The sequence below is a fragment of the Microtus pennsylvanicus genome, chromosome 19 (assembly GCF_037038515.1).
Source record: "Microtus pennsylvanicus isolate mMicPen1 chromosome 19, mMicPen1.hap1, whole genome shotgun sequence".
NCBI classification, from domain to species: domain Eukaryota; kingdom Metazoa; phylum Chordata; class Mammalia; order Rodentia; family Cricetidae; genus Microtus; species Microtus pennsylvanicus.
In genome coordinates, this window is record NC_134597.1 from 874,430 (window position 1) to 899,480 (window position 25,051).

Below are 25,051 nucleotides of genomic sequence, written 5' to 3' on the forward strand. Positions count from 1 at the left end.
CAGTTCCCACAGTCATTAAGTCCCAAAGAAATCACACAGAAGTCTACATTAATTATAAATTGATTGGCCTAGTAACTCAGACTTCTTATTAACTCTTATAACTTATACTAGCCCATTATTCTTGCCTATGTTAGCCATGTGTCTCAGTACCTTATTTGGCAAGGCAGTCACATCTTGCTTCTTCTGTGGCTGGGTCATGACTATGGACTAGGACTTCCTTCTTCCCAGAATTCTTCTGTTCTCATTGACCCTCCTATACTTCCTGCCTGGCTACTGGCCAATCAGTATTTTATTAAAAGAGAATTGACAGGGTACAAATCATTGTCCCATAGCACGTCACCAAGTTGGTTTGTAAAGGAGAAAAAAAATTGGATTTTTTTTTCTCTTGAATTTACCCATTCATTGCAGGATAGGCAATCTCAAATGGTAGCATTTCTCCTGGTCTTTTGGTTCCTTCCATCTTCTGATGGCAGCTTGACTGTGACAGCAGGTGTGGTGCTGTAGGTCCAGGTTCCACCAGCTACTTTTCATGTAAGGACCACAGTGCCAGATGCTAACAACTTGTCTCTTTATCTTGGTCTTACCACAAAAGGAGCAAGAGAGATGATATCAATTTTCACCATTTTCTGGAGGGATGTACTACAGCAGGTCCCATATTTTCCCATGATCCTGACCTTCTTGGTGTCAGGATCACCCGAACCAAAGCCCAAGCCCGGATAGGGGGAGCCCTTTGGATCTTTTCTTGTTTGACTTATAAATTAATCTTCTTCTTTTTTTTTTTTATTTTTTTGAGACAGGGGACAGGGTTTCTCCGTAGCTTTTTGGTTCCTGTCCTGGAACTAGCTCTTGTAGACCAGGCTGGCCTCGAACTCACAAAGATTCGCCTGCCTCTGCCTCCCGAGTGCTGGGATTAAAGGCGTGCGCAACCACCGCCCGGCCAAATTAATCTTTTTTTAAGGCAGAGCTCTTATGCTTCCCTCCAGTCAGTAGGTTTAACAGTTTTACTCTTTCAAGCCAACACCAATATAAACTTTTGGCTCCACATTTCTCTCTTTGGAGATCATTTCTGGGAAGCTGGGATGACTTTAGATGATGTGCTTAGCCTTGGGGCACATCTAAATTTTGGCTTCCAAGTTTTGTTTTTTTCTCCTTCCTTCAAGATTACCTCAATTTCAGTTGAGAAATAATGATTTCATCAACATTTCTATTACTTATTCATTTGCTTATTCCCACTGCCAGGTAGTATTTTAGGTTACTGTACGGCGAGCAAAGAAGAGGAGAACCTGACCCTGTGGAGTTGCAATGTAGCACAGAAACAACTGGATGAGATACAGAAAGAAGAGAAAAAAGTTAAACCGGCCAGTTGTGAGCCTGTGTTCCCGCTGGAGGTCTTCCCATCAGCTGGTCCACCAAGGCTGGATGTCAGGTTAGACACCAAGGAACTCCTGCAGAAACTGCAAACCTGGTTTATTACTGACTGCCAGGAAGAGGAGACTGTTGCCTTACATGGGATTTGACAAAGGTGGGGGATTAGCAACTATGGGAGCTATGTGTCACTGTAGGTAGGAAGTTAGAGCTAAGCAGGAGCCCCCAAGAGACACAAATGTGGGGACCCACAGGTGGGTGCTTGTTCCACCTTGACTGTAGGTCAGAAAATTTGAGCTTATTTTTGTTGTCAAAGTTGTTGACGACAGGTATGGCTACAAACCCTGACCTAGGGTGTGGTTACTTGGTGTTTTGGACATTAAGATGGTCCATAGAGGTGGATCTGCTCCACCCTGACCAAAGGTCAGAGAATTCAAGCCTATTCCTGCTCCTTCGTTTTAAAATAGGAGGTTTGACATAGGGAGTGGCTGCGTACAGGATACTTGGTCTAGAGTGTATTCACTGTATATCCTGCCCAAAGCACGACATGTCAGGAAATAATGGCTTGGTGTCTCATGTATTGAAGCGAGTACCTGCTCTGGTTGTCCTTTGTGTCATGTTAAGGCAGTCTTTTGCCTTCTTCCCCCTGTTGGATTGGGTATAAAAGTATATGGAAAATAAACACAGGCAAACACAGTATTCACTGTTCACTGAGTTGCCCTCCAGTACTATCCTATGCCTCTGTGTTTTTTTCTTATCTCTGTTCCTACTACCTGACATTTCTAATGCACACACCCCTACCCTGGAATGTAGGCACCCATTGTGGCTGGACTGTGACAGAAATCACCCCAACTGTGGTTTACAACACAAACAAGGGCTCACTGTTGGACAGCAGAGCTGCTGTGCTCTGTCAGCTCAGTGGCCAGGAAACCATCACGTTTTGTTTTCTTGATTTGCCATCATTGGTCTCAATTTTTTCACCTTCTTGGTTTCAAGATGAGCTCCAAACATTGTAACTTTATGCTATAAAGTAAGGCTGCCCTGGGGACTTCTAAGTACACTACCACATGATCACATGTGGCCACAGTGGAGATCAGGTGACTCAGAAACTCACTTTCCAGAGCTCAGGAAGCAGAGAGGTTCTTTGAAAGGATGTTGAGTCAACCTGAGTAACCGACATCAGGATGTCACAGGATGTGTTGCAGGAGAGAAATGGGTAGCTTCAGAGGAGATGAGAGGACCATAAAACAGTAGCGGTTAGGTAACTGCAAAAGACCAGGTGGATGTGACAAGTGGAGGAAAGTCAGCCTGCTAATGCCCACAGGCTGACCTACAGGGAGTGCCGGTCCTAAATGGTGTTTTTAAGACCAAGGTGCACAGGCACTGATCCATAGAAAAATTTAAAAACCTATTAGTAAATGAAGGCCTATTACTTTATCGTGATGGCCTTTCACCAAATTCTCAGACCTTGGTCAGATCAAGAATGAACAAGTCAGGCCCACTGGGGAAGGGTTCTGCAATAACATCATCAGTACTTGCTACGAATCTTGTAGACTCTATCCCAGGCGCACTGGGAAGATGCCTGAAGATACGAGGTCCTAGAAACCTAGAACACCACTGTGGCTCACCAAATAAATAGAACATATTGCTAAGTTGAGGAGAGGCTCTGACAACAGTGGAGAAATTCCCCAAAGGTGTAGGTTTTCTTTAAAAAAAAAATTTAGAATCTCATTCTGTAGGTTAGGTTGGTTTTGAACAAGAGGTTTTCCTGCCTTAGCCTCCCAAAGGATGTGGTTATAAATTTATGCTGTAAACCCATCCAAAATTTTTTCACTTGAAAAAAATTAACAAGTAGAAATATAAGTTATCCATAATAGTGAGGCCAACATGTTTTGATACATATCTACTAATGTCATATTTAAATCATAGCAATTGTATCTATCCCTTTAATATTTACAGCCTAAATGTTCAAATTTGTTTCTCTAGACCTCTGAAATAATATTTGTATTACATCGTGTTGTATCTTTTCTCATTTATATGCCAAATCCAGTTCCCACTGCCCCCCTTCTGCTCCCTCTACTTTCCTCCCATTATATCATATTGTTACCTATAGTTACTGTTGTGCTCTTATGGAAGAATTTTTGAGCAATCTATCCCCTTAATTTTGTTAGAAGTGAGAGATATCTGCAATCAGAAGCTATGCTGACTCATAGATGGCAGCTAATAACTAGATAACAAGGTTTAATTACAGAGTACAGTTGGCGATGAGGCTTAGGGGAAAGAGCAGGCTAAGAATATTTGTGTTCTGTGTGAACAAATGCTCAGGTAAAAGCCTTCAGTGCCCTTTTGCTTTTAATACATTTTTATTTCATTCATTTTTATTGCATGTATTTGCTGTGTGCGTAGTTTTATGTATCACAGTGTGTGCAGAGGTCAGAGGACAACTATGTTGAATCAGTTCTCTCCTTCCATCTTTACGTGGGTTCCAGGATAGAACTTGGGTCGTCAGGGTGCCATCTCAATGGCAGCTGTCAACAAGGCTGTTGTGCCCTCACCCACATTGCTATTTCACAGCTGATCTCTATATTTTAATTAACTCTCTCTTCCTTTTCATATGAGTTACTAGATATTAGAGATACTGTTTGTGTTGATAGTGGCTGACTTTACAAATTAGTTCACATACTAAGAAAATATCAAGATATCATGCTACAATCAGGGAAAAAAAGAACATTTAAAAATTCTGGATTGGGGGCTGGATCAAAAGTCTATCAGGCAATTTATTCGAACTGTCATGTTTGAATTAAAACATCAGAAGATAACAGAATATATAGTTTTCCAAAACAGTCAAGAAGCTGCGAGGCTGCAGGCTGCCTAGTGCTAAGAAATCTCTCCTCTAGAGGACAAGTCAACGCCAACACTGATCGCACTTCATTTCATTAAGGATTTAATATAGACTTATGGAAATAAAATACACAATCTGTTATAAATACCTTCATTTAGCTTCCCTATTAATCTCAGATAGTCCTGAGCATTATATAATAATCATAGCATTTACCATTCTGTGTTTTCATAGGTTAACCAAATTTATTAAATTAAAAAAAATTTACAGACTTCATTTTTATAATTTTCACTGAGGGACAGACCATCAGAACAAACAAACAATCACATCCTAGAAAATATCAAGTCTCTTCTATGCTAAAGTTACTTTTTGTCCAGGCCGAAACAGTGTTCCACTTTGACTTTTTCTCTTCTTTGGATTCTGAAAGTTTTCATACCTTAAAAAGTAAGAGAGATGATATACAGTGGATAATACTTAATAATTACAAAACAAAGATAATGGATTCTTTTAAAAACAGCCTTATGTTTTAAGAATGAAAGGAAAATAACTGAAAAAAATTGTAGAGAACATTAAAAAACTATTTAAAATAATTCTTCAAAGTTGTAGTCTAATAGAAAAAAGAAGAAAATAAACAGCAGATTGGACAGGATAAAATAAAAATTGCAATGAACAATATGAAAATTATAACTTCTATAGTTTTATTCAAAGGCAGGGAAATTACTAAGTAAGACATAATTTTTCTGCAATCAAATCAGCCCTGATTTGAGCAGTGGGACACTGAGGTGGGAGGGTTTGAGATCTGGTGTCCTGTTTCTGTCACTGAAAGACACTGAACACTAGCTATAGCAAGTTGGCAATATGTTAGTACCCTGTCACAGGTACCATTATCATGGAATGATTCTACCTTTATCCCAGTGAACTAATGAAAGAAGAGCAAACATTTGGCTTCACACTGCTTCCAGAATAGCAGTGAGAACCAGGAGACAACATAAATGTCAAGTCCTGGATACTGTGGCAGAGACACACTAGAAACTGGCATTAAACACCACAAAGTGGCCCTGCATAGCCTGTCAAACTGTTCACGATGGCCGGATGCCTTAAAGGGATGGGGGCCTAGCAGCACAGGTAGGGCATTCTCATTGTAGTGAGAAAAACGTTAACTACATAAAGTCATGTGATATAGTGTTATATTATTTGTGTTTTAATAAATAAAGCTCGCCTGAAGATCAGAGAGCAAAGCAGCCATACTGGCCATGGAGTGGTGGGACCCATCGCTAATCCCAGGACTCGGAGATTACTCAATCTCTGTGAGTTCAAGGCCACCCTGGGCTACACAAGATTGAATCAATCTAAAGAGAAACAGAGCTCACACAAAGGAGATCCCCGCACTAGGGAGGTGGAGACAGGAGTGCTAGGGCTGGGTAGAAGAGACAGGAACTTGGTAGAGAGCAGAGTGTGGGGTGTGGAGTCTTTCAGGATTCATGGAGACAGAATCTCACCCACTTTTGGTCTGAGGTAGAGGTAACAGCCAGGGGCTGGCTGCTTTGTTCTTCTGATGTTCAGGTTGAACCCCAATACCTATCTCTGGGTTTTTAGTATTTGTGCTACAGTGTGAGATTAAGGAAGTTTTCCTTTCTTATTCTTTCTTCTCTTTGTTTTGGATATTTGTGCAGTAAGTACACACTGCGGACATATACACATCTCACCTCAGAACTGCAAAACTGAAGTGTTTATTCTCAAACAAACCAGGAATAAATATTTTTAAATTATGCTGAATCATTGACAGGATATTAGCCAGTCCACCATTCAAAGTAGCCACAGTGTAAACTGTGGGAAGACTATAAATTCTAGTGTTTTAAACTTTCCATAAGTGAAGAAAATTCTGTGTAAATGTCAACACTAATAAAATATAAATCATCTTATAAGCAAAACCAGTATATGTATGTTTATATGTGTACATACACATATAGTTGTTGTTGTTGTTTTGTTTTTTGAGTAGCCATGACTGTCCTGGAATTCACTATGTAAACCAGGCTGGCCTTGAACTCAGAAACTGAGTGCCTCTGCCTCCTGAGTGCTGGGATTAAAGGCATGCGCCACCACTTGCTGGCTTTATTTCTTCATTTTCTAAAATCAGTTATAATATAACTCAAATATAATATAACAAGTTATATTAAACAAAATCTAATTGAGTGCATAGCTATAACAATTTCTTTTCTGGTTACAGGAATGGGATAAACAGGGCCTTGCACATCCTCGGCAGATGCTGTGTGACTTACAACCCCAGTTTAACCATGTATATTTTTAAATTAGCTTCCAAATGTTTAACAAATATTTAAACACAAAAGAGCTTTGGTGAATAATATGTTTCTTATGGTTACTTACAGCTCAGCAAAATCTTTCCCTTCATCTTCACTTATGGACGGTCTCATGTGAGCAAGCGCAGTCATTAAATGTGCCTGGCTAACAGCAAAACTGGTTTTGGTTGGTCCTGGCTGATTAAGGGATTCATCCTCCTTAAATAAAAAGCAGATTAAACAAATGTTAACTCAGCAATTCAAGGAATAAAGTGTCATTTCTTCTTGTCAGTTTTTTCCTAAAAAGCATACACTCTTTCTCCAAGGACAATTCCAGAGCAAGGGCCCTGACAGCCTCTGACTGAGCCACTGCGCTTCAGCGCTCTGCTTGGAGATGTGGCTCAGCTAAAATGCAAAGAAATACGCGTCAAAAAGGGAAGAGCAACTTTGAAGTTTTTAAGTTTTTTTTTTTTTTTAAGGTTTTAACAGTTCTGAGGGGAAAAGGCCATACTCCACTTTGGCTCCGGTATCTGCCTTTGATGATGCTGATTTCTGCCCTCAGCTGGTCTTTCTGCTCCTGAGTAAGGTCTTGGTGGCCTTCTTGGGAAGATGTCCTAAACACAGGATGTTGTATAAACACTGGCTCTTTTCCAGGAGGTGCAGGTAAATCCTGAGTCCCGGAGCTTGGTGCAGAGAGACAGTGTGAACTCTGCAGGATGGGCAAGAAGATGAAAATGGAAACTTTGCTTGCTTTTTAACATCTACCGAGAATTTCACAGATGCACTTGAGTTTTGAGCAAATCCATCCCCTCACCACTTTCCCCTCCCAACTGTATGTCTGTCTGGTGCTTTTAGGATGAGGCCATCCTTGAGCACAGGCAGACTACCAGAGACCATACCCCTCAAGCAACAACCTGAACTTAGGTTTTAAGCTTAAATCTGTTAACTGATGGCCAAAGAGAGGTTCGACATGAGCCTTACTCGTAGCTTTCCGTGTAAGTGAATGCGGGAGGGGTTGGAGGCCAGAGCTCAGTGTTTCTCTGCACCTTATTTTCTGAGACAGACTCTGACCTGGCTAGCAAACCTCAGCGATCATCCGGGGAGTGTGCCCCCCAGCTGGAATCACAAATACGTATCCCGTGCCGGGCCTGGGAGTCAGAATTCTTCAAGAGCAGCCGTCTCCCAAGCCCTTTTGCTAAGTGCTTAGGAGATAGTTATGCTAAGGGTCCCCAGTATTCTAGAGACGCTGAAAAATAGGAAACAATTAAATTATATGTGTGTGTAATATTAAAAAAAACCCACTTCTTAGGAATAAAAGTAGTATTTTTATATTTTTAGAAATCTGAATTATTAAAGAAAATGTATAAAAAGTAACCATGCATGTAAAAATATTATATATTAAAAAAGTAATAGTAAGCCAATATTAATTTCAGTGGGTATATATTTAAAATAAAGAGAAAAAATAAGGATGTTGCCTACATTTAACCTAAATAGTTTCCTTGTTGATATATACAATTGCATCTTTTCATATTTTCCATAAAAAGAATCACAGATAGGTAACACTTTTGTTAAGAATTTTAGACATTAGTACTTCGTGACAATAAAGTTTATATTTACTATTAAATAGATCTCAGAGTAAAAAGGGTTTAAGATTGCCGACGAGGAGAGAAATACCCAGAAGACCATAAAGGCACCCACATCTGGGCCCTGAAGAACCAACTTCTTTGCTCCTGCTTAAATGCTTAACAAGGACTGAAAATAACTAATTGGCATAAATTAAAAAAAGCAAGACTATTTTTATTGCAGACCAACCACCAGAAAGACTATGTGGGGCTGGTTAGGAGATAAATCCTAGTTCAATGTCACATCAACATGTATCTTTATGTATCAGAGTCACACAATGACGAATACACAACATACCAAGTCAGAAGAGGTTCCATTTCCAAGTTCTGATTCATATGAGCTTCCAAAGTAGAGCCGGTACATGTTGAAGTTTGATTCCTCTGGAAGGATCTCAGACATCTCAAGAGAAACAAGAGACTGATCCAAGCCGCATTCTCCATCTCCAGCTGAGTCATCAGAGCCACTGCTGTGGTTGAGGAAGACCATGGAGGACAGACTTAGGTCGCTGTCAGAGCTGGAGCCTCCGTCCTAGAGGACACAGAGAGAGCCAGTGTAAGACTCCATTCAGTACTCCATAGCTAGAGATAACAGCAGATGACACCACTCCACAGAACACGCTTCTCAGCAAGCTCTCAATCCTTTATGGATGCCAGGTACACAATAATAATGTTTTTATGAGACAAGGTTTTATGTAGCCCATGCTGGCCTTATATTTGTGTATAACTTAGGATGGACCAGCATGCCTGGTTTACCTGGTGTTGGGGGTGAGTTCAGAGCTTGGTACATTCTAGGCATGCTACCAACTGAGCTACAGGTCCAGCCCTACACAACACAACTATTACAGTAAGGGAAGACTAAAATGGAGTATGTAGAAAATCCATCAACTTTCCCAATGAAAACAAAAGTAGAACCCGGAATCCAGGTTTTATTTCTCCATCTCTGCCTTTCACTCATTTTTGTTTTTATTATGTTTATAATATGATTTATATCAATCATAGAGTGTGTACGTCTGTGTACACATATATACTTATAAAGTACTCATATGAAAAGGGGGTTGAGAAAGAAGAAACCTTCAGGCAGGGATAGGGATGTAGTTGAATGGTGCAGAGTCTGCCTAGTATGTGTTGGCTCCTAGCTCAATCCCTAGTACCATAAAGAAATAAAACAACAACAACAAAAAACCCACTCACTATAATGGCTTGCTAAAATAAACAGCAAAAACTTGACCCAAGGACTGTGGAGGTAGTTCGGTAGGTAAAGTGACGTGCATGCATGCGGCCTTGAGCTCAGCCTCAGAACACACATAAACAGTCTGGATACAGGTGGAATTGTCATCAGCGTGCTGGGGGCGTGGACAGTGTGGCATAGAGGCTTCCTGGTCAGCCAGCCTATCCACAGGTTCAGGTCAGTGAGAGACCCTGTCTCAAAAGGGGGAAGATACTTGAGGAACGCCACCCAAGGTTGCTCACTGACTTCCACACGTCATGCACACGAGCATCCCTGGCTCCCCCCACATACACTTGACTTGTAACTATTTAAAAAATTTAGGACCTACAGATGTTTCTAACAAGAATTGGTGGAGGGAAATATACTGAAAAGCTTCCTAGAAAATATAGGCAAAGTCTATAATGTAGATTATCTTCTGCAATAATTGAAAATGAAATGCCATTATTAGAGAAAACACTGGTTCTGGGGCTGGGATATTTAGCATCAGGAAGTAAGGAAGTCACTGAAGAATGAAGAGGATGTGAGATGAGGTCCCGTGTTTCATCACAGGAGACTGCCACTTCTTCAAAACAAACAGTAACCGGTCAGAAGCATAAAATAACTGAAAACTTTAGTTATTTTTCTATTTATGTGAATTCACACTACCCCATTCTATTAATACTTTCCTAATAACAAACAGTTTGTTAATATTATGGCAATGTTAGGGAAAGAGATACCAAATCTTCATGATTAAAATTCTATGCAAATCCCGTATCCAATTTTGGAACATTTACAATGGCAAATTAAAGTCCCCATAGAGTCTGACCCTGACCTGCTCTCTCCCTTCCCAGGGAACTCACATGGAGCCCACCAGGTAGCAGCCTTCCTTGCAAGGCCTCCAGCTGCGCATTGTACAGTAGAGCTTTCAGATCAGCCCCAGTGAAGGATTCGGTCACCAACGCCACGTGCTGAAGGTCCACGTCATCGGCCAGAGGTAGAGAGTCACTGAGGACCTTTAAAATCTCAAGACGCGATCCCTGGAGGAAGAGAAACTAGTTGACCAAACACATTAAACAACTGTCATTGTGAATTGTGACTCTTCAAACTTCCTTTATAAATTAACTGGACATTTTTAACAAGCTTTCCAAGCAGTTTGGAGAATGTACTAGAAGTATATTATCTGTCTTTAGCACTGTGTCCCTAAAAGGAGACACAGGCAGGAAAATGAATGAAAACCAGTATAACTGTTTGGCATGAACAAGTTCACATTCACACTGAGGTTATTTCCTAGATCTGGCCAAGTATGCCAACAAAGGAGACTTATTAAGAAACAAGCGCATGGACCATATGCTTTGACCTTTTGGGCCCATTCATTCATTCATTCATTCATTCATTCAGAACACGACAAGGACAGGTGAAAAACCTTTCTCCACGGGACCTGGCCACAGGCTCACTGCCCCACTTGCATGGCCCTGAATCAGAGGTTTCTGACAGGAAACAGGTGTTAGTCCTTTTTGTTTCCTGATTTTCTCCTATTGGCTGATACAGCCATTCCCCACACCTAACTAGGGCCTTTTTCACTTTGAGTAACCAGTTAACAAAGCCTTTGCCTGCAAAGCGATCTCCTAAGGACAATTGCTACTGCACGGCAGAAGGAAAGCTCAGAAGCAAAGAGTGTGGCGCTTGCATCTGCCGGGTTGATGTTATCACCTGATCTGGAGGAGGGCAGTATACACATTTATCCAGTCGGCCAGGCCGCAACAGGGCAGGGTCAATCAAGTCAGGGCGACTAGTAGCAGCCAATACATAAACACCTGAGGGGAAAGAACACTTTAGAGTGATGTTTAGTAACTTCTTCTTACACTGTGTTTTGTATTAACAGTGGCTCACCCTGTAAGCCTTCTACTCCATCTAACTGCGTCAGCAGCTGGTTAACTACTCGGTCTGTTACTCCCGTGTTGTCGTGACCTCTTCGAGGAGCAATGGATTCAAACTCATCAAAGAAAAGAATGCAAGGCTTTGCAGCCTGTGCTCTGGGGGAAAAAAACACATTCTACATTTTACCAGGGCTCCAGAGTTCACAAACTCTTCACACACACACACACACACACACACACACACACACACACACACACACACGCATGCACGCACATGCAGCATAGACTATAATATACACATACATATTTATCTTAATCTTCACAACTAACCCTTAAAGAAAGCATGTTTGATGCAATTATCCTTATTTTCAGGATCATAAAATTTAAACTGGAATTTGCTGCCTTCACAGTAGTGTTAAATATTTTTATTACATATTAATTCTCAGTTAGTTTCATCTATGCACACAAGGTACTTTGATCATATCTGCTTCTTGTCTTCTCTCTAAATTTACTCTTGAGATGCTTAAGATACTTGTTTAGAGATTCATGCCTCTGGATAAGTAAAAGACTCAAACCCAAATTTTAGTCAATAGGTTCTAATCATGGCTAGTCATTTAAAAAGATTTGTATTTTTTAAGTTGTGTGTGTGTGTATGAAATGCGTCCTCAGATACCAGAAGAGGATGTTAGACCCCTTAGAGCTGGAATTAAAGGCATTTGCAAGCCACCCGATATGGGTGCTGGGAACCAAACTCAGGTTCTCTGGAAGAGCTGCATGCTCTCTGAACCACTGAGCAACTCTCCAGCCTCACGGTGGCCATTTTTATGTGTGCTCACTGGCTTCTGCATCTGGGAAATGCCTGTTTAATTCTTCAACCTGTTCAAAGATGATAAGCTCATTATTTTTCATTGTTTCTTAGAAACACTCTGAAAAATCTTGCATTATTAGATATAAAATATTTAGAATTATATATTCTTTGTAAATTTAACCTCTTGTCAATATGGGGGACTTTAATAATTCCCCCTTATAAGGCTCTATTCCTTAAACTTCATGATAGATACATAAACCTTTAATTAGAAGACTACAACAAAATAAAATCTTACTTTAAAAACTTCCCATGATTGTTACACTTGAATAATTATTTTCAAATTTAAGTATTATCTTCTGTGTTAATATGAGATCTTATGTATATTCAGTAACACAAGCATTAATAAAACTGGATATATCACATGCTGACTTGTAAGAGATACATTAGGAACTAGAAGAAAAAAGAACTTAGAACTTAAAAACATAAGGAATAATTATTTGCTTCATATAAGAATCTAATCGGAAAGAAAAGTGTGGTGGTGCATACTTCTAATTCCAGCAATTAGGGAGCTGAGGCAGAAGGACCATGGATTCAAGACTAGTCTGTCTTGTATAGTGAGATTTTACCTAGGAAGGAAGGAAGACAGAATAGTCTGATCTTTGAACAAGCACTTATGATTCTACTTTCAAGAATATTACTATTATAAATAAAAATAATCTCCAAAATTTAATATTGGAAATTGTATTTTAAATAGTATTTGCTGAGATAAAACCCTTGTCATTTGCTTTGTTAGTAAATAGACCACAGGTTTCAAGTATCAGTTCTTCAAAAAAATAAGACCAAAACCAAGATTAATAAATGTTAATAGCTATCTATTACTTCAAACAGTCATAAAAACTACCTGATGAAAACATCCCGAACAGCTTGTTCACTTGCTCCAATATATTTGCTGAGTAACTCTGGTCCCTAGAAGGTAAAAGAAAATCAGGCTGAAATAAAATTAATTAAAAAAAACACAGCTTGCGGTTTGATTACACATAACGAATTAGAGAACATTTAAGAGACCGTCTCTTACTTGTATCTTACAATGTTAGGGTCGAATGGCCGTCTCTTCTTGTATCTTACAATGAACTGTGCTGGGGTGTCCCAATCACTCCCTGCCCTTGGCTTCCTCTTCCTAGAACAGTCCTAGACGTTCTCATGGCTTGTGGCTTTTACTGCCTTTTATTGCCTTTGTCAACATGTCCCTATTCTTGAGCTTCACCTGACAACACCTTGTGTGACCCCCTCCGGCTACTTCGTGCCTCCTTACCACGTTTCCTGCTGGGCTTAGCACCACCCAGCAGCAGCTTCTATGCGGATGTCTACTTAGTGTCTCTCTCCACTATTAGAATGTAGGCTTCAAGCACAAAGTTCTGCTGAGTCTCTACTGCCAAGACAGTGATGCCAATGAAGCACTAGGTTTGTTTAGTGAAGTACTGCATGGTTCAAAAAGGACAAACTCTATTGCTATCAAACCTTTGGGAGCCTTATAAATTGTACAGAGATATAATTCACTCTGTTTAGCATCTTCAATTACTGAAATCAATTTGTTTATAGAGGAGGTGAAAAATAAAATTCCTTTCCTGAAATTCAACTGCAAAAACCTTTGAAAACAAATGTTATTACATGTAACAGTAGGAGTGGGCTGCTTGTTGGGGTTTCTGTCCTGCCCAGTTCCCACAGCCAGTAACCCCCAAAGAAAATCACACAGAGGTCTATATTAATTATAAACTGATTGGCCCATTAGCCCAGGCTTCTTATTAGCTCTTGTAACGTATATTAGCCCATTATTCTTAACAATGTTAGCCACATGGCTCAGTACCTTTTTCAGCAGAGCAGGTCACATCCTGCTTCTTCAGTGTCTGGACAGGACTGGGGGAAAGAGCTTCCTCCTTCCCAGAATACTCCTGTTCTAATTGCCCCGCCTCTACTTCTTGTCTGCCTACTGGCCAATCAGCATTTATTTAAAACATAACTGACAGAATACAGAATTGTCCCGCACCAATTACATATAGCAAAATTGATAATGAATAATTTTTCCTTAAATTAGGAACACTTTTAAAGCTGTGTGGGTTTAAAAAATAAAAACAGAACAGTACCTGCCAAAGATCTTCCTAATGGAAAAATATATATGGATAAGCATTAATCTAAAAAACATTTAGGAAGGCAGTAGGGGCTGGAAGAAATCTAGAAAAAAAGGAAGATGGATGACTGAAGTTTCTACTTTCTCCATCACTGCCACTATTACGAACATCACTTCCTGTTTACCTACTTCAAACAGAATCAGGACAAAGGAGGGCAGGCAAAACCCAATTACAAATTATTTACCTGGAGCTCAGGTTCTGAGTAAGTTTTGAGTATGACTACCATACAATTCTTTTGCTTCAGAATCAGTCATTTTCTGGTAAATGGCTAATGCTGAGGTCTTGAGACTAAGGACATGAAGCTATCCAGCATATGACTGTGAGCATCACCCAATCATCTGCCAGTGTGACTTCGTTAGCGCACTTGCTTTATATCTAAAAACATTGTAGACCTCGTGTGAACTAGAAAGGGTAAAAGGCAGTCAGCAAGCAAAAGACCCAGAAGACTGCCTCTACTCTTGTAAGTCTCTTCTCCTTGAAGTACAATATGCTTTTCCTTTTAATATTTACATAAATTCTATTCACAATGATGGCAATATGCATTAAACAAGAACTTAAAAGCCACTCAGAAAGAGGCGGATTGGCACTCAGTTCTTTCCATCACTCTTCCTCCTGGCTCTCCAAATAGGAGACTGATCCACAATCAGGAAACCTGTGGTGGGAGGAAGAGTATGGTGGTGTCCGAAGAAACTAAGCAGACTCAGTATCTACCAAAAGAAATGAGAACGTACGTTTATAGACAACTTGTACACGGTTTTTAGAACAGCATTATTCATGAAAGCCTGGCAGACGGAATACTGCAGAGGTAGCTCAGAAGGTACAAGCCACCAAGCCTGGCAACTTGAGTTTTGTCCACAGAACCACATGGTGCGAGGAGAGAACCTATTCCCAGTCTGTTCCTTCGCATGTGAGCCCCCACACATACACACAAAATAAACAATTTAGTGTTAAAATATATGCATTAAAGCCTGATGAAAAAAACAACCCATGAAAATGAATGTCGAAACAAAGTGTGCCAATGTGTGTAATGGAATGTGGTAATGCACGTGACTGTTATGGTTTGGGTCCCTTTAAGAGACAAGCCACGCCCACTCCCTCCCCCACCCACTGAGGCAGGCTGATCTTCAGCTTCCGGCCTGAGCTCACTCCCCTCTTTTCCATCTTCCTCTCGGAGAGGCAGCCCCGCTTCTGCCTCTCTCCCCACTTCTCTGCTTCCCCCCTTCTCTCTCTCTCTCTCTCTCTCTCTCTCTCTCTCTCTCTCTCTCTCTCTCTCTCTCCCTCCCTCCCTCCCTCCCTCTCTCTGTCCCCCCCCTCACCCTTCCTCCTCCATAACCCCCTGAGTAAACATTCAACCTCACCCTGTCTATCCATGTTTCTGTCTTCTGCCCGCCTTGTGTCTCCCTGCCTGGGACCAGCCATTGCTCTGGAACCAGCAGCCATCTCTGCCTGGGGCCCACTGTCTGCTGCCACATGGCCCACCACCACCACCTCTTGGGCCGCTGCTCTGAGACCAGCAGCCGTCTCTGCCTGGGACTGGCTGCTCCCAGGGCCTGCTGCCTGCCACCACATGGCCCGCCACCACCATTTGGGACCTACAGCATTTCTGCTGCCTACTGCCACCGGGGATCTTGCAGCATTTTTTAAAAAAGAATAACAATGACAACTTGAAGCGTACTAGGTGAAAGAAGCAGGACAGAAAAGGTCACCTATCACCTGATTTTATACATACAAAATATTAAGAAAAGGCAAATACAAAGACACAGAAATAAAACTAACAGCTGCTGAAGAATTAGAGGGAAGCGGGAACAGAATGAAATAGCTTTAAAAACAGGAGGTTATAGGTTCACAGTCCTGTGAGTATAAAAACAATGCCAATGAATTCTACACTTCAAACAGCAGCTAACTGAATGCTACATGTTTATCTCAATTAAAAAAAGACAAAGAATGGCCAGGCAGTGTGCATGCCTTTAATCTCAGCACTCAGGAGGCAAATCTCTGAGAGTTCGAGGTCAGCCTGGTCTACAGAGAGAGCTCCAGGACAGCTAGGGCTTGTAGAGAAACCTTGTTTTGAAAAATAAAAACAAAACCAACCAAACAAAAAAGACAAAGAAGGCAAGTGCATACATACCTTGATACTAATAAAATTCATTCCACTCTCTCTTGCAACTACCCCAGCAAGTAAAGTTTTTCCTGTCCCTGGGGGACCATAAAGCAATATTCCAGTCCTCTGTCGTATGGGCAAGTTTGCAAATAATTCTGGGTACTGAAAAATATTAAAAGTATGACAAAGAGCAGAAATCTAAACGACTGAATACAGAAAATATTTGGATGGTAGTAACTGCTACCTCTTTTATTAATAATAACACACCAGCAGGAAACTCCTACTGGAAACAGTCAATGAAGTCCATGGAATGCATCTATATAAAGCACTGTCAGGGCATTAGCAATTCCTTCCACTCTGCTCATCCTTCTTTTGTTTTGGTGGTACAAAAGAGTGTCACCAGGGCCTTGACTAAGCCAGGCAAGGCCCAGCCACTGAGCTACAGGAGTAAAGCAATCTTCCTTTCTAAAGTGTAGTAAAAGCGCTGTGTTAGAATCCAAAGACCGAATGCATAGTCTTTCAGTAAGCATATACCACTTGTATGGCTACCTTGTGATAGCTGTTTGTATTCAAGTACTGAGTCAAAGCGATAACAAAGAAGCACATGTCACGGTTACAGACATCTTTCAAGAGTCTCCTTGCTAAGTAAGTGATTAACTCTTTTTCAATTACCTTCTAACTAACCAGCTACCCAAGGAGCAAAATCCTACCTGACATTAAGTAAATATTAGCCACAATCAGCAGTATGCCTGCTTCAGCTCCTAGGCAAGCCTCTGTGGGTTCATTTACTGACAAAATTCCAACCTGACTTCTACTAACCAGAGAGGTCTCAAAGTCAGCATTCAAGCACATGGTCTCCATATTGGATTATAATGCCTAGTGCAAAAACTCAGCATTTGAGGCCATGATATTGCTGGCTAGTAAGTCCACACCAACTTCTTCTCCCATAGGCTTAAATCTGATTCTGTGCTATACTCAACACACCTCGGGCCCTGACAACAACCCTTCCCAAGCCACATGTAACCCAAAGTCCTGACTTATTTCTTTGCTTGAGTCCTCAATCTCACACAACCACCCATGTCTCAGGTCTCTGATTTAACATACTACACCTAGACTCTACTTCCTCCTCTATCTTTCCATCCACCGAGTTTAGGCTGCCAGTCAGCTCTGCCTTTCTAGGACTGATACCCGGAGTCCAAAAGTCTGCTCAGTCCACCTGCGTGTCTGGTAAGCTTCAATTCTATCTACTCCGCTGAAATCCCAGCAAATGGGTCACTATGCTCTAGCAAACCCGAGTGACCTAAGCAAAACAGAATTAAGACACTCACATCAAAATGGATTTGCATTTACAGGCGGTAAAAATACCAAGGAGTTAAAAAATCCCACTTCTTTGGTAACTCAGTGAATCCTTGTCAGTCAAATGGGAATTGTATAAGCTAACAAATAAAGCCAGAGCCCGTGGATTAGGTTTCTTCTGGCCATTAGTACTTGGTGTGTGTGTGTGTGTGTATGTGCTTTGCCTTACCTTGGCTGGTAACTGGATAGTATCCACGAGTATCTGCCGAACTTCGTGTAATCCACCAACCTTGTCCCAGCCCAGGTCTCTAGGTTTATGCAGGTTGACATTTCTCAGAGAAAGAGGAAGAAATCCATGGAGAGCCTTTTGGAAGTCTGATGTTGTTAAAGTCAATTCTGTTTAAAAATAAACAAAAGCTTTAAAAAAATTTTTTTAGTTAATATCTCACTAGGCAGCCCTAGCTAGCCTCAAACTTACAGATATCAGCCTGCCTCTGCTCCTACAGGATAGATTAAAGACATGCACCTCCAAGCCCAATTCATTTTTAAAATATTCTGTGATACTGGCTGGAAATGCCAGACTTCTACTTAAATACTATATGAAGCAGAATATATATAATTCTTGCTCGGCTACGACAACATTTCCACAACAGAAGGAAGCTCGGGGTTTGACGTAAGATACCTTCCCTGGTGGAGACATGCTGACAGGAGAGGTGGGAATGTATGGCTCGGTCCACGAGAACAGTGAAATCTCTAGCCACAAACCCTTCAGTTTCTTTGGCTATGTGCTGCAGGTTAAAGTCAGGAGACTTGTTTATATTGAATCCCAGTTTATTTTTCACGACATTATGCAGAATCTCACATCTTTGTTCCTTAAGAAAAAACCAGAAAATTCAGATTATTAATTTTTCAGAGGTACAGTTCACTAGTTATATGTCACTTAGCAATGGGAATATGATCAGAGAAATGCCTCACCAGGTAGCTTCATCATTATCAAAACATCACAGAGTGCATTTACACAAACTGAGATGGCACAGACTTCTAACCCTCACACGACACGGTCCAGTCTTCTGTTGTACCACAGGCACCCTGGCAGGTAGCTCTGTCCACTCGGCTGCTTTCACACAACGTGAGGAGGTGCTCTCGCACCAACAGTTGTGATAGACAGTTCTATCACACTGAAGCCAACAGTGAATTAGATATCAGGGTTGGGTCCAGGCCTTTCTTTCAAAATCATAAACTTTTTGCTTCTGCCATAATCCTATCAGAGGGTTATATTTCTGTGTCTGGTCTAAAATTATACTTCAAGCATTTCTTTAGTAAATGAACTAAAAACAAAACCGATACAAGACTGCCATTTCTGTCTCTAATAAGGAGTATTTTAGCTAACATCTATTTCTTAGGAGGTTTTATTTGGTTTGGATTTTGCTATAACATTTTAGAAATGTTTTAGGCCCATCAAAATCCCAGCAGAATTCTTCAAAGACCTCAAAAGAATAGTACTCAACTTCATATGAAAAAGCAAAAAATCCAGGATAGCCAAAACAATCCTGTGCAATAAAAGAACTTCTGGAGGCATCACAATCCCTGACTTCAAACTATTACAGAGCTACAGTACTGAAAACAGCCTGGTACTGGCATAAGAACAGACAGGAGGACCAATGGAACCGAATAGAAGACCCGAATATCAATCCACACGTCTTTGAACACCTGATCTTTGATAAAGAAGCAAAAAATATCAAAAGGAAAAAAAAATATTTAACAAGTGGTGCTGGCATAACTGGACATCAACATGTAGAAAAATGAAAATAGATCCATATCTATCACCATGCACAAAACTCAAGTCCAAATAGATCAAAGACCTCAACGTAAAGCCAACCACACTGAACCTCATAGAAGATAAAGTGGGAAGTACACCTGAACGCATTGGCACAGGAGACCACTTTCTAAATATAACCCCAGCAGCACAGACACTGAGAGGAACAATTAATAAATGGGACTTCCTGAAACTGAAAAGCTTCTGTAAAGCAAAGGACACGGTCAGGAAGACAAAACAGCAGCCTACAGAATGGGAAAAGATCTTCACTAACCCCACATCAGACAAAGGTCTGATCTCCAAAATATACAAAGAACTCAAGAAATTGGACACAAAAAGATCAATGGAGTACAGACCTAAAAAGAGAACTCTCAACAGAGGAATCTAAAATGGCTGAAAGACACTTAAGGAAATGTTCAACATCCTTAGTCATCAGAGAAATAAAAATCAAAACAACTCTGAGATTTTACCTTACATCTTACACCTGTAAGAATGGCCAGGATCAAAAACACTGATGACAACTTATGCTGGAGAGGTTGTTGAGAAAAAGGAACACTTCTGCATTGCTGATGGGAATGCAAGCTGGTACAACCCCTTTGGATGTCAGTGTGGCGATTTCTCAGAAAATTAGGAAACAACCTTCCTCAAGACCCAGTAAAACCACTTTTGGGTATATATCCAAAGGATGCTCAATTGTGCCACAAGGACATGTACTCAACTATGTTCATAGCAGCTTTGTTTGTCATAGACAGAACCTGGAAACAACCTAAATCCCCTTGACTGAAGAATGGATAAGAAAAATGTGGTACATTTACACAATGGAGTACTACACAGCAGAAAAAACCCCCGACATCTTGAATTTTGCAGGAAAATGGATGGAGCTAGAAAACATTATTTTGAGTGAGGTAACCCAGACACAGAAAGACAATTATCACATGTTCTCACTTATAGGTGGTTTTTAAACATAAAGCAAAGAAAGCCTGCCTACAAACCACAATCCCAGAGAACTTAGACAACAATGAGAACACAAAGAGAGACATACATAGATCTAATCTACAAGGGAAGTAGAAAGTAGAAAAAGACAAGATCTCCTGAGTAAACTGGGAGCATGGGGACCTTGGGGGAGGGCTGAAGCGGGGAGGGAGAGGAGCAGAGAAAAATGTAGAGCTCAATAAATATCAATAAAATAAAATAATAAAAAAGAAAACAAAAAAGAAATGGGTTAGAAACTCTCTAACATTTCTAAAAACATATTCAAAAACCAATGTGCAGGATAGTTTTATGTCCAATTGACACAAGCTGGAGTCAGATAAGGAGCCTCGAAAAACCAGTTTACAAACCCAGAGAACTACACAACACAGAGGACCCTAAGAGAGACACAAATGGATCTAATCTATACGGGAAGTAGAAAAAGACAAGATCTTCCGAGTAAACTGGGAGTGTGGGTATCATGGGAAAGGGCAGAAGGAGAGGGGATAGGAAGGAAAGGGAGGGGAGAAAACATACAGCTCAATAAAAACAGTAAAAAAGAGATGTCTATTAAGGTGGATAACATCTTATTAAAAATGATTTTGAAGTATCTGTTTAAAAAGATGACACATTCAAAATAAAATACTAGAACAATTACAAAAAAAGGAGCCTGGGTTAAGAAAATGCTCCCTAGCTGCAGGAAGTCTGCTGGGCATTTTCTTAACCAGCAATCGATGAGGGAAGAGTCCAGCCCGCAGTGAATGGTGCTGGCGCTGGGCTGGTGGGTTCTATACGAAAGCAGGAGAATGCCATGGAGAGCGAGCCACCGGCAGCATCCTCCAGGTTCTCCGCATCAGCTCTTCCTCCAGGTTCGTGCCCTGCTTGAGGTCCTGCCCTCACTGTTTTTGAAGATGAACTGTCATAAGAACTGTGAGTGAAAAAACCCTTTCCTCCCCAAGTTGCTTTTTGGTCACAGTGTTTCCTCACAGCAATGGCAACACTAACTAAGACACCAATAGCACTATCCTTTCTTTTCGTTTTTGGTGTTAAGTACTGAACCCAGCTCTTTACCACTGGGCTCAGCCCTCTGTGACACAGAATAACAGTTAAATGGCAAAGAGTCTAAGCACTTAAGACAGACACTGTGTGAGAATCTTAAATAAGATTCCTAAGTGTCTCCATCCTGAGCACACGTCCTTCTTTATATGGTCACTACATGCTTGTAAGCTTAAGGATCCAAAGGGGGTAGAGACGGTTTATCAAATTAAAAGATGCCTACATCTCATTTTACCCTCATTCAGAAGAAATACTGACTTCAAGAAAGCCATTTCCTTAGCAAGTCCCTAGCATCTCCAATGAGTATAAATTCTAATCTGTGCTCAAAACTGCACATGTTGCTTAAATATCTACACAATCTCCTAGAAGCAGTAACTTCTAAAATAAAAGCAACTTTGAAGAAAATAACACAGCTCAAAGGCTGGAGAGATGGCTCAGTGGTTAAGAGCACTGGCTTCTCTTTCAGAGGACCCAGGTTCAATTCCCAGCGCCCACATGGCAGTTCACAACTGTCTGTAACTTCAGTTCCAGAGGGTCTGCTACCCTCATGCAGACACACATGTAGTCAAGACACCAATGTACATAAAATAAAAATAAATCAAAAAAAAAAAAAAAACCAAACAAGAACACAGCTCAAAACCATTTCCAGGTCTCAGGTTACCTGATTAGGAGGCTGGATGTGCTGGATACACTGAAATGTGTGCACTCCTTGAGCAGAAACAAGTGAGGAATGGAGGGAGTGCTGGAACTGGCTCGTGGCGATGAGCGCAACCAAACTTCCCATAGAAACAAACTCTTTGATAATATCGTTCAAAGCTAGATTGAAGTAATACGGCATAAAGCAAAGGGGAAAATGTGAACATTTAAAGCTGTATACTGATTAAAATACTAATAACCTAATGTTAAGACTGAACACCTCCTTCATGGCTTTTACAAACTTCATTTATTTTTGATTTTTCGAGACAGGGTTTCTCTGCAGGTTTGGGACCTGTCCTAGAACTAGCTCCTGGAGAGACGGCTTAGTTGTTAAAGGCTAGGCTCATAACCAAAAATAAAAACTTTATTCTATCCATGCAGTGATCTGTTGTATCAAATGGAAGTATAGGAGGTTCTGTAAACTCAGGACATGTCTACTGAGGCTCTGTATGCCTCCATCTTATAAAGCAAGTTAACCAAAATAGGCATCTCAGTGAATATTCTATTAGGGTGATTAGTGTGCATACTAGTAACCAATCCTGGTTACTTAGAATAGGCATGATGCTTCTAGTAGTTCCTGGATTTCTTTCTATTCAAGGCTTGGCTAAGTTTGAGGAGCTGACAACTGAAACAAGCCTTAGTAACATAAACACCTCTGAGTCCTGATCCAGAGATCCACAGCCTTCCTGTATAGAGACTAACAACAGAGCGGTGTCTCTGAGTTTGCCAATAGGAGGTTCTACAGGAGATACAGAACTCAAACTTTGGGATGAACACCAGTTAATCTAATGCAAGACACTCTTACTTATATCTTGTGCTTGCTTCAGCTCTTCAGAACCTTGAGGCAATGCCGTCACACTCTAAGCTACACTCAGTGGCGGACTTTTCAATGTTCTGTAATCTCTGGCACTGCGGCACCTCACCCTGTGAACGATACTCCATGGCTGCCTATTAATTCTCACCTTCCCAGTAAAACTCGACTCAGTGACCAGCGTCCCTGGAACCGTTCCATGCAGTGCTGCAGCTCACCTCGCCCTCACTCTGGGTTGGGTGCTTACAGCACACACTGCGCCTTCTTCCAGGGCAGCCATCTCGCCACCTCCAGCCGCTGCCTGACCTGGCTCCAGTTACTTATCTGTCACTTTCCATTTGCTGACTGACGAACCGGGAGATTCCCACTGTTCACCTACGGAAGCCCTCTTCCAGAAACGGCACTCTATACGGCACCCGCCATTCTGCACTGAAATTGCTTCCTTTCCTCCCCTTGACTTTGAGAATGGTGAGTAAAGTAAGTGTTCAACGTGTATCTGTTAATGAAAGTGAGTCTGCAACTGAACGCCTTCCAGCAAGTGAAGTGGGGTGGAGACAGCCAGCCATGAAGTCACAGGATTTTCACTACTCTCGCTCTGCCATTTCCTAACAGAGCTGGAGAACACTACCAGTGAGCATATACCTTATTTCCTCACAATGGCAGATTTACGGCCAGTGACATGGCTTAGCAGGTAGTCATGCGCCACCACTCCTGACAACCTTACTTCAGTCTCCAGGATGCACACGGAGGAAGGAGAGAAGAGACTCCTAAAAACTGTCCACTGACCTTAACATGTAATACTCAGGCACACGGGCCACCCCAACAAATACATGAGTACTAAATAAATAAAACTAATTAAAAATGTAAGAAAATAGATTTACCATTAAAACGAAAAATGTCAACTGACGAGAGAAAAAGCTCCCAAATCAGTAGGAGACGCATTACCGTGTGCAAGGCGCTGGTTCTGCACTGCTTCGGGGCTGTGCTCCTGTTCTGGGACACTGGGCAGTCCAGCAATGACATCTAGGTCGTCCAGCAGAACGACAGATGGCTGCCTCCAGGCCGCCTCTGAGAAAGCCACCTCCAGGACTTTCTGTATGCTTTCAAGCCTTTTTCCTATACACAGAAGATGTATCAATGTTATTTCAGGGATCAAAAGTTCATGTTCCTCTTGAAAGTGATAGAAAAACTCAATTATCTATAAAAATTAAATCCATGTTTTATTAATATACCAATCAAAAACTTGTTAATTATCAGCACATTCAACTCCTAAGTCTCCAAGGGCTCAAAGTGCCAAACTGTACCACAAAGGAAAGAAATACACTGCTCTGACTTTGGTCTGTATGCACTCAGTCTCACTCCAGAGTTTCAGGTGGCTTATAATTGTGGAATACATAGGATGTAGAAAAACATAAACCAGAGTAGAAGTCAAGATCTGAGTCAAACCCTAGCAGTTGCCTGGAGACCCCGAAAGTGCTAGAATTGAAGGACACATTTGGCTCCAGGCTTGTTAAAGGTGTGGTACACAGTTTTAATTTCCAGAAGACAGAAAGTTTATAGGTCTATAAGCTAATGCAAAGGTTCCCTGATACTTAGCTCTAAGTTACTTTTTATTCATGGGGCTTCAACCAGGATTAAAACTTTATAGCAAGTGAAGAATTGAGTTTTCAAAGCTATCTTTATCTTGCTTTAAAATACTTATTTTTATTTATCTTCTGAGAATTTCCTATGTCCATACAATGGGATTTCTTATTTTCTTATTATGCATGGTAAAAACATGAGCTACAAAGATGAGCTGGGAGCCAGGTGTTAGTGGAAACCCAGAAGGAAGCTAATCGTTCAAAGAGAAACTGCTCTAACCTCTTGTTCTAACTGAACAGTTAATAATGTAAACGTTAGAAATGTTTAAAAAACACACAAGTGGTACAAGATCAATGGTAATTCTTCTCACTGTTACCCAAAGCCACCTACTTACCCTCCCAGGCATGAACCACACCAGTTTTCCATAGCAATTAAAGACCAAGAGCAAATACAGATTGAATAAAGTATACTCTAAACACCTGGAGTGACATTTGTTGGTATTTCCAAGAACAGTCTATAGTGCT

At 40.9% G+C, this 25,051-nt stretch overlaps 1 protein-coding gene across 4 annotated transcripts in view; it reads right to left on the reverse strand.

Annotated features, from left to right (window-relative positions):
• Nucleotides 1–3,705: 3,705 nt before the first annotated feature.
• The window catches only part of Pex1 (peroxisomal biogenesis factor 1), a 36,885-nt gene continuing 15,539 nt past the window's right edge, over nucleotides 3,706–25,051 (reverse strand). For 2 of the 4 annotated variants that reach the window (XM_075953640.1, XM_075953642.1), the window contains 13 exons: nucleotides 23,892–24,062; nucleotides 22,101–22,255; nucleotides 18,281–18,470; nucleotides 17,828–17,994; nucleotides 16,330–16,464; nucleotides 12,917–12,981; nucleotides 11,221–11,363; nucleotides 11,041–11,144; nucleotides 10,191–10,367; nucleotides 8,422–8,652; nucleotides 7,013–7,210; nucleotides 6,590–6,720; nucleotides 4,426–4,640 (listed from right to left, as the gene is read on the reverse strand). In XM_075953640.1, the coding sequence (XP_075809755.1) occupies nucleotides 4,556–4,640; nucleotides 6,590–6,720; nucleotides 7,013–7,210; nucleotides 8,422–8,652; nucleotides 10,191–10,367; nucleotides 11,041–11,144; nucleotides 11,221–11,363; nucleotides 12,917–12,981; nucleotides 16,330–16,464; nucleotides 17,828–17,994; nucleotides 18,281–18,470; nucleotides 22,101–22,255; nucleotides 23,892–24,062 (1,952 nt within the window). In that variant the 3' untranslated portion in view covers nucleotides 4,426–4,555. Of the gene's footprint in view, nucleotides 4,641–6,589; nucleotides 6,721–7,012; nucleotides 7,211–8,421; nucleotides 8,653–10,190; nucleotides 10,368–11,040; nucleotides 11,145–11,220; nucleotides 11,364–12,916; nucleotides 12,982–16,329; nucleotides 16,465–17,827; nucleotides 17,995–18,280; nucleotides 18,471–22,100; nucleotides 22,256–23,891; nucleotides 24,063–25,051 lie in introns of all 4 variants that reach the window. The other 2 variants (XM_075953638.1, XM_075953641.1) reach the window with 2 other exon arrangements.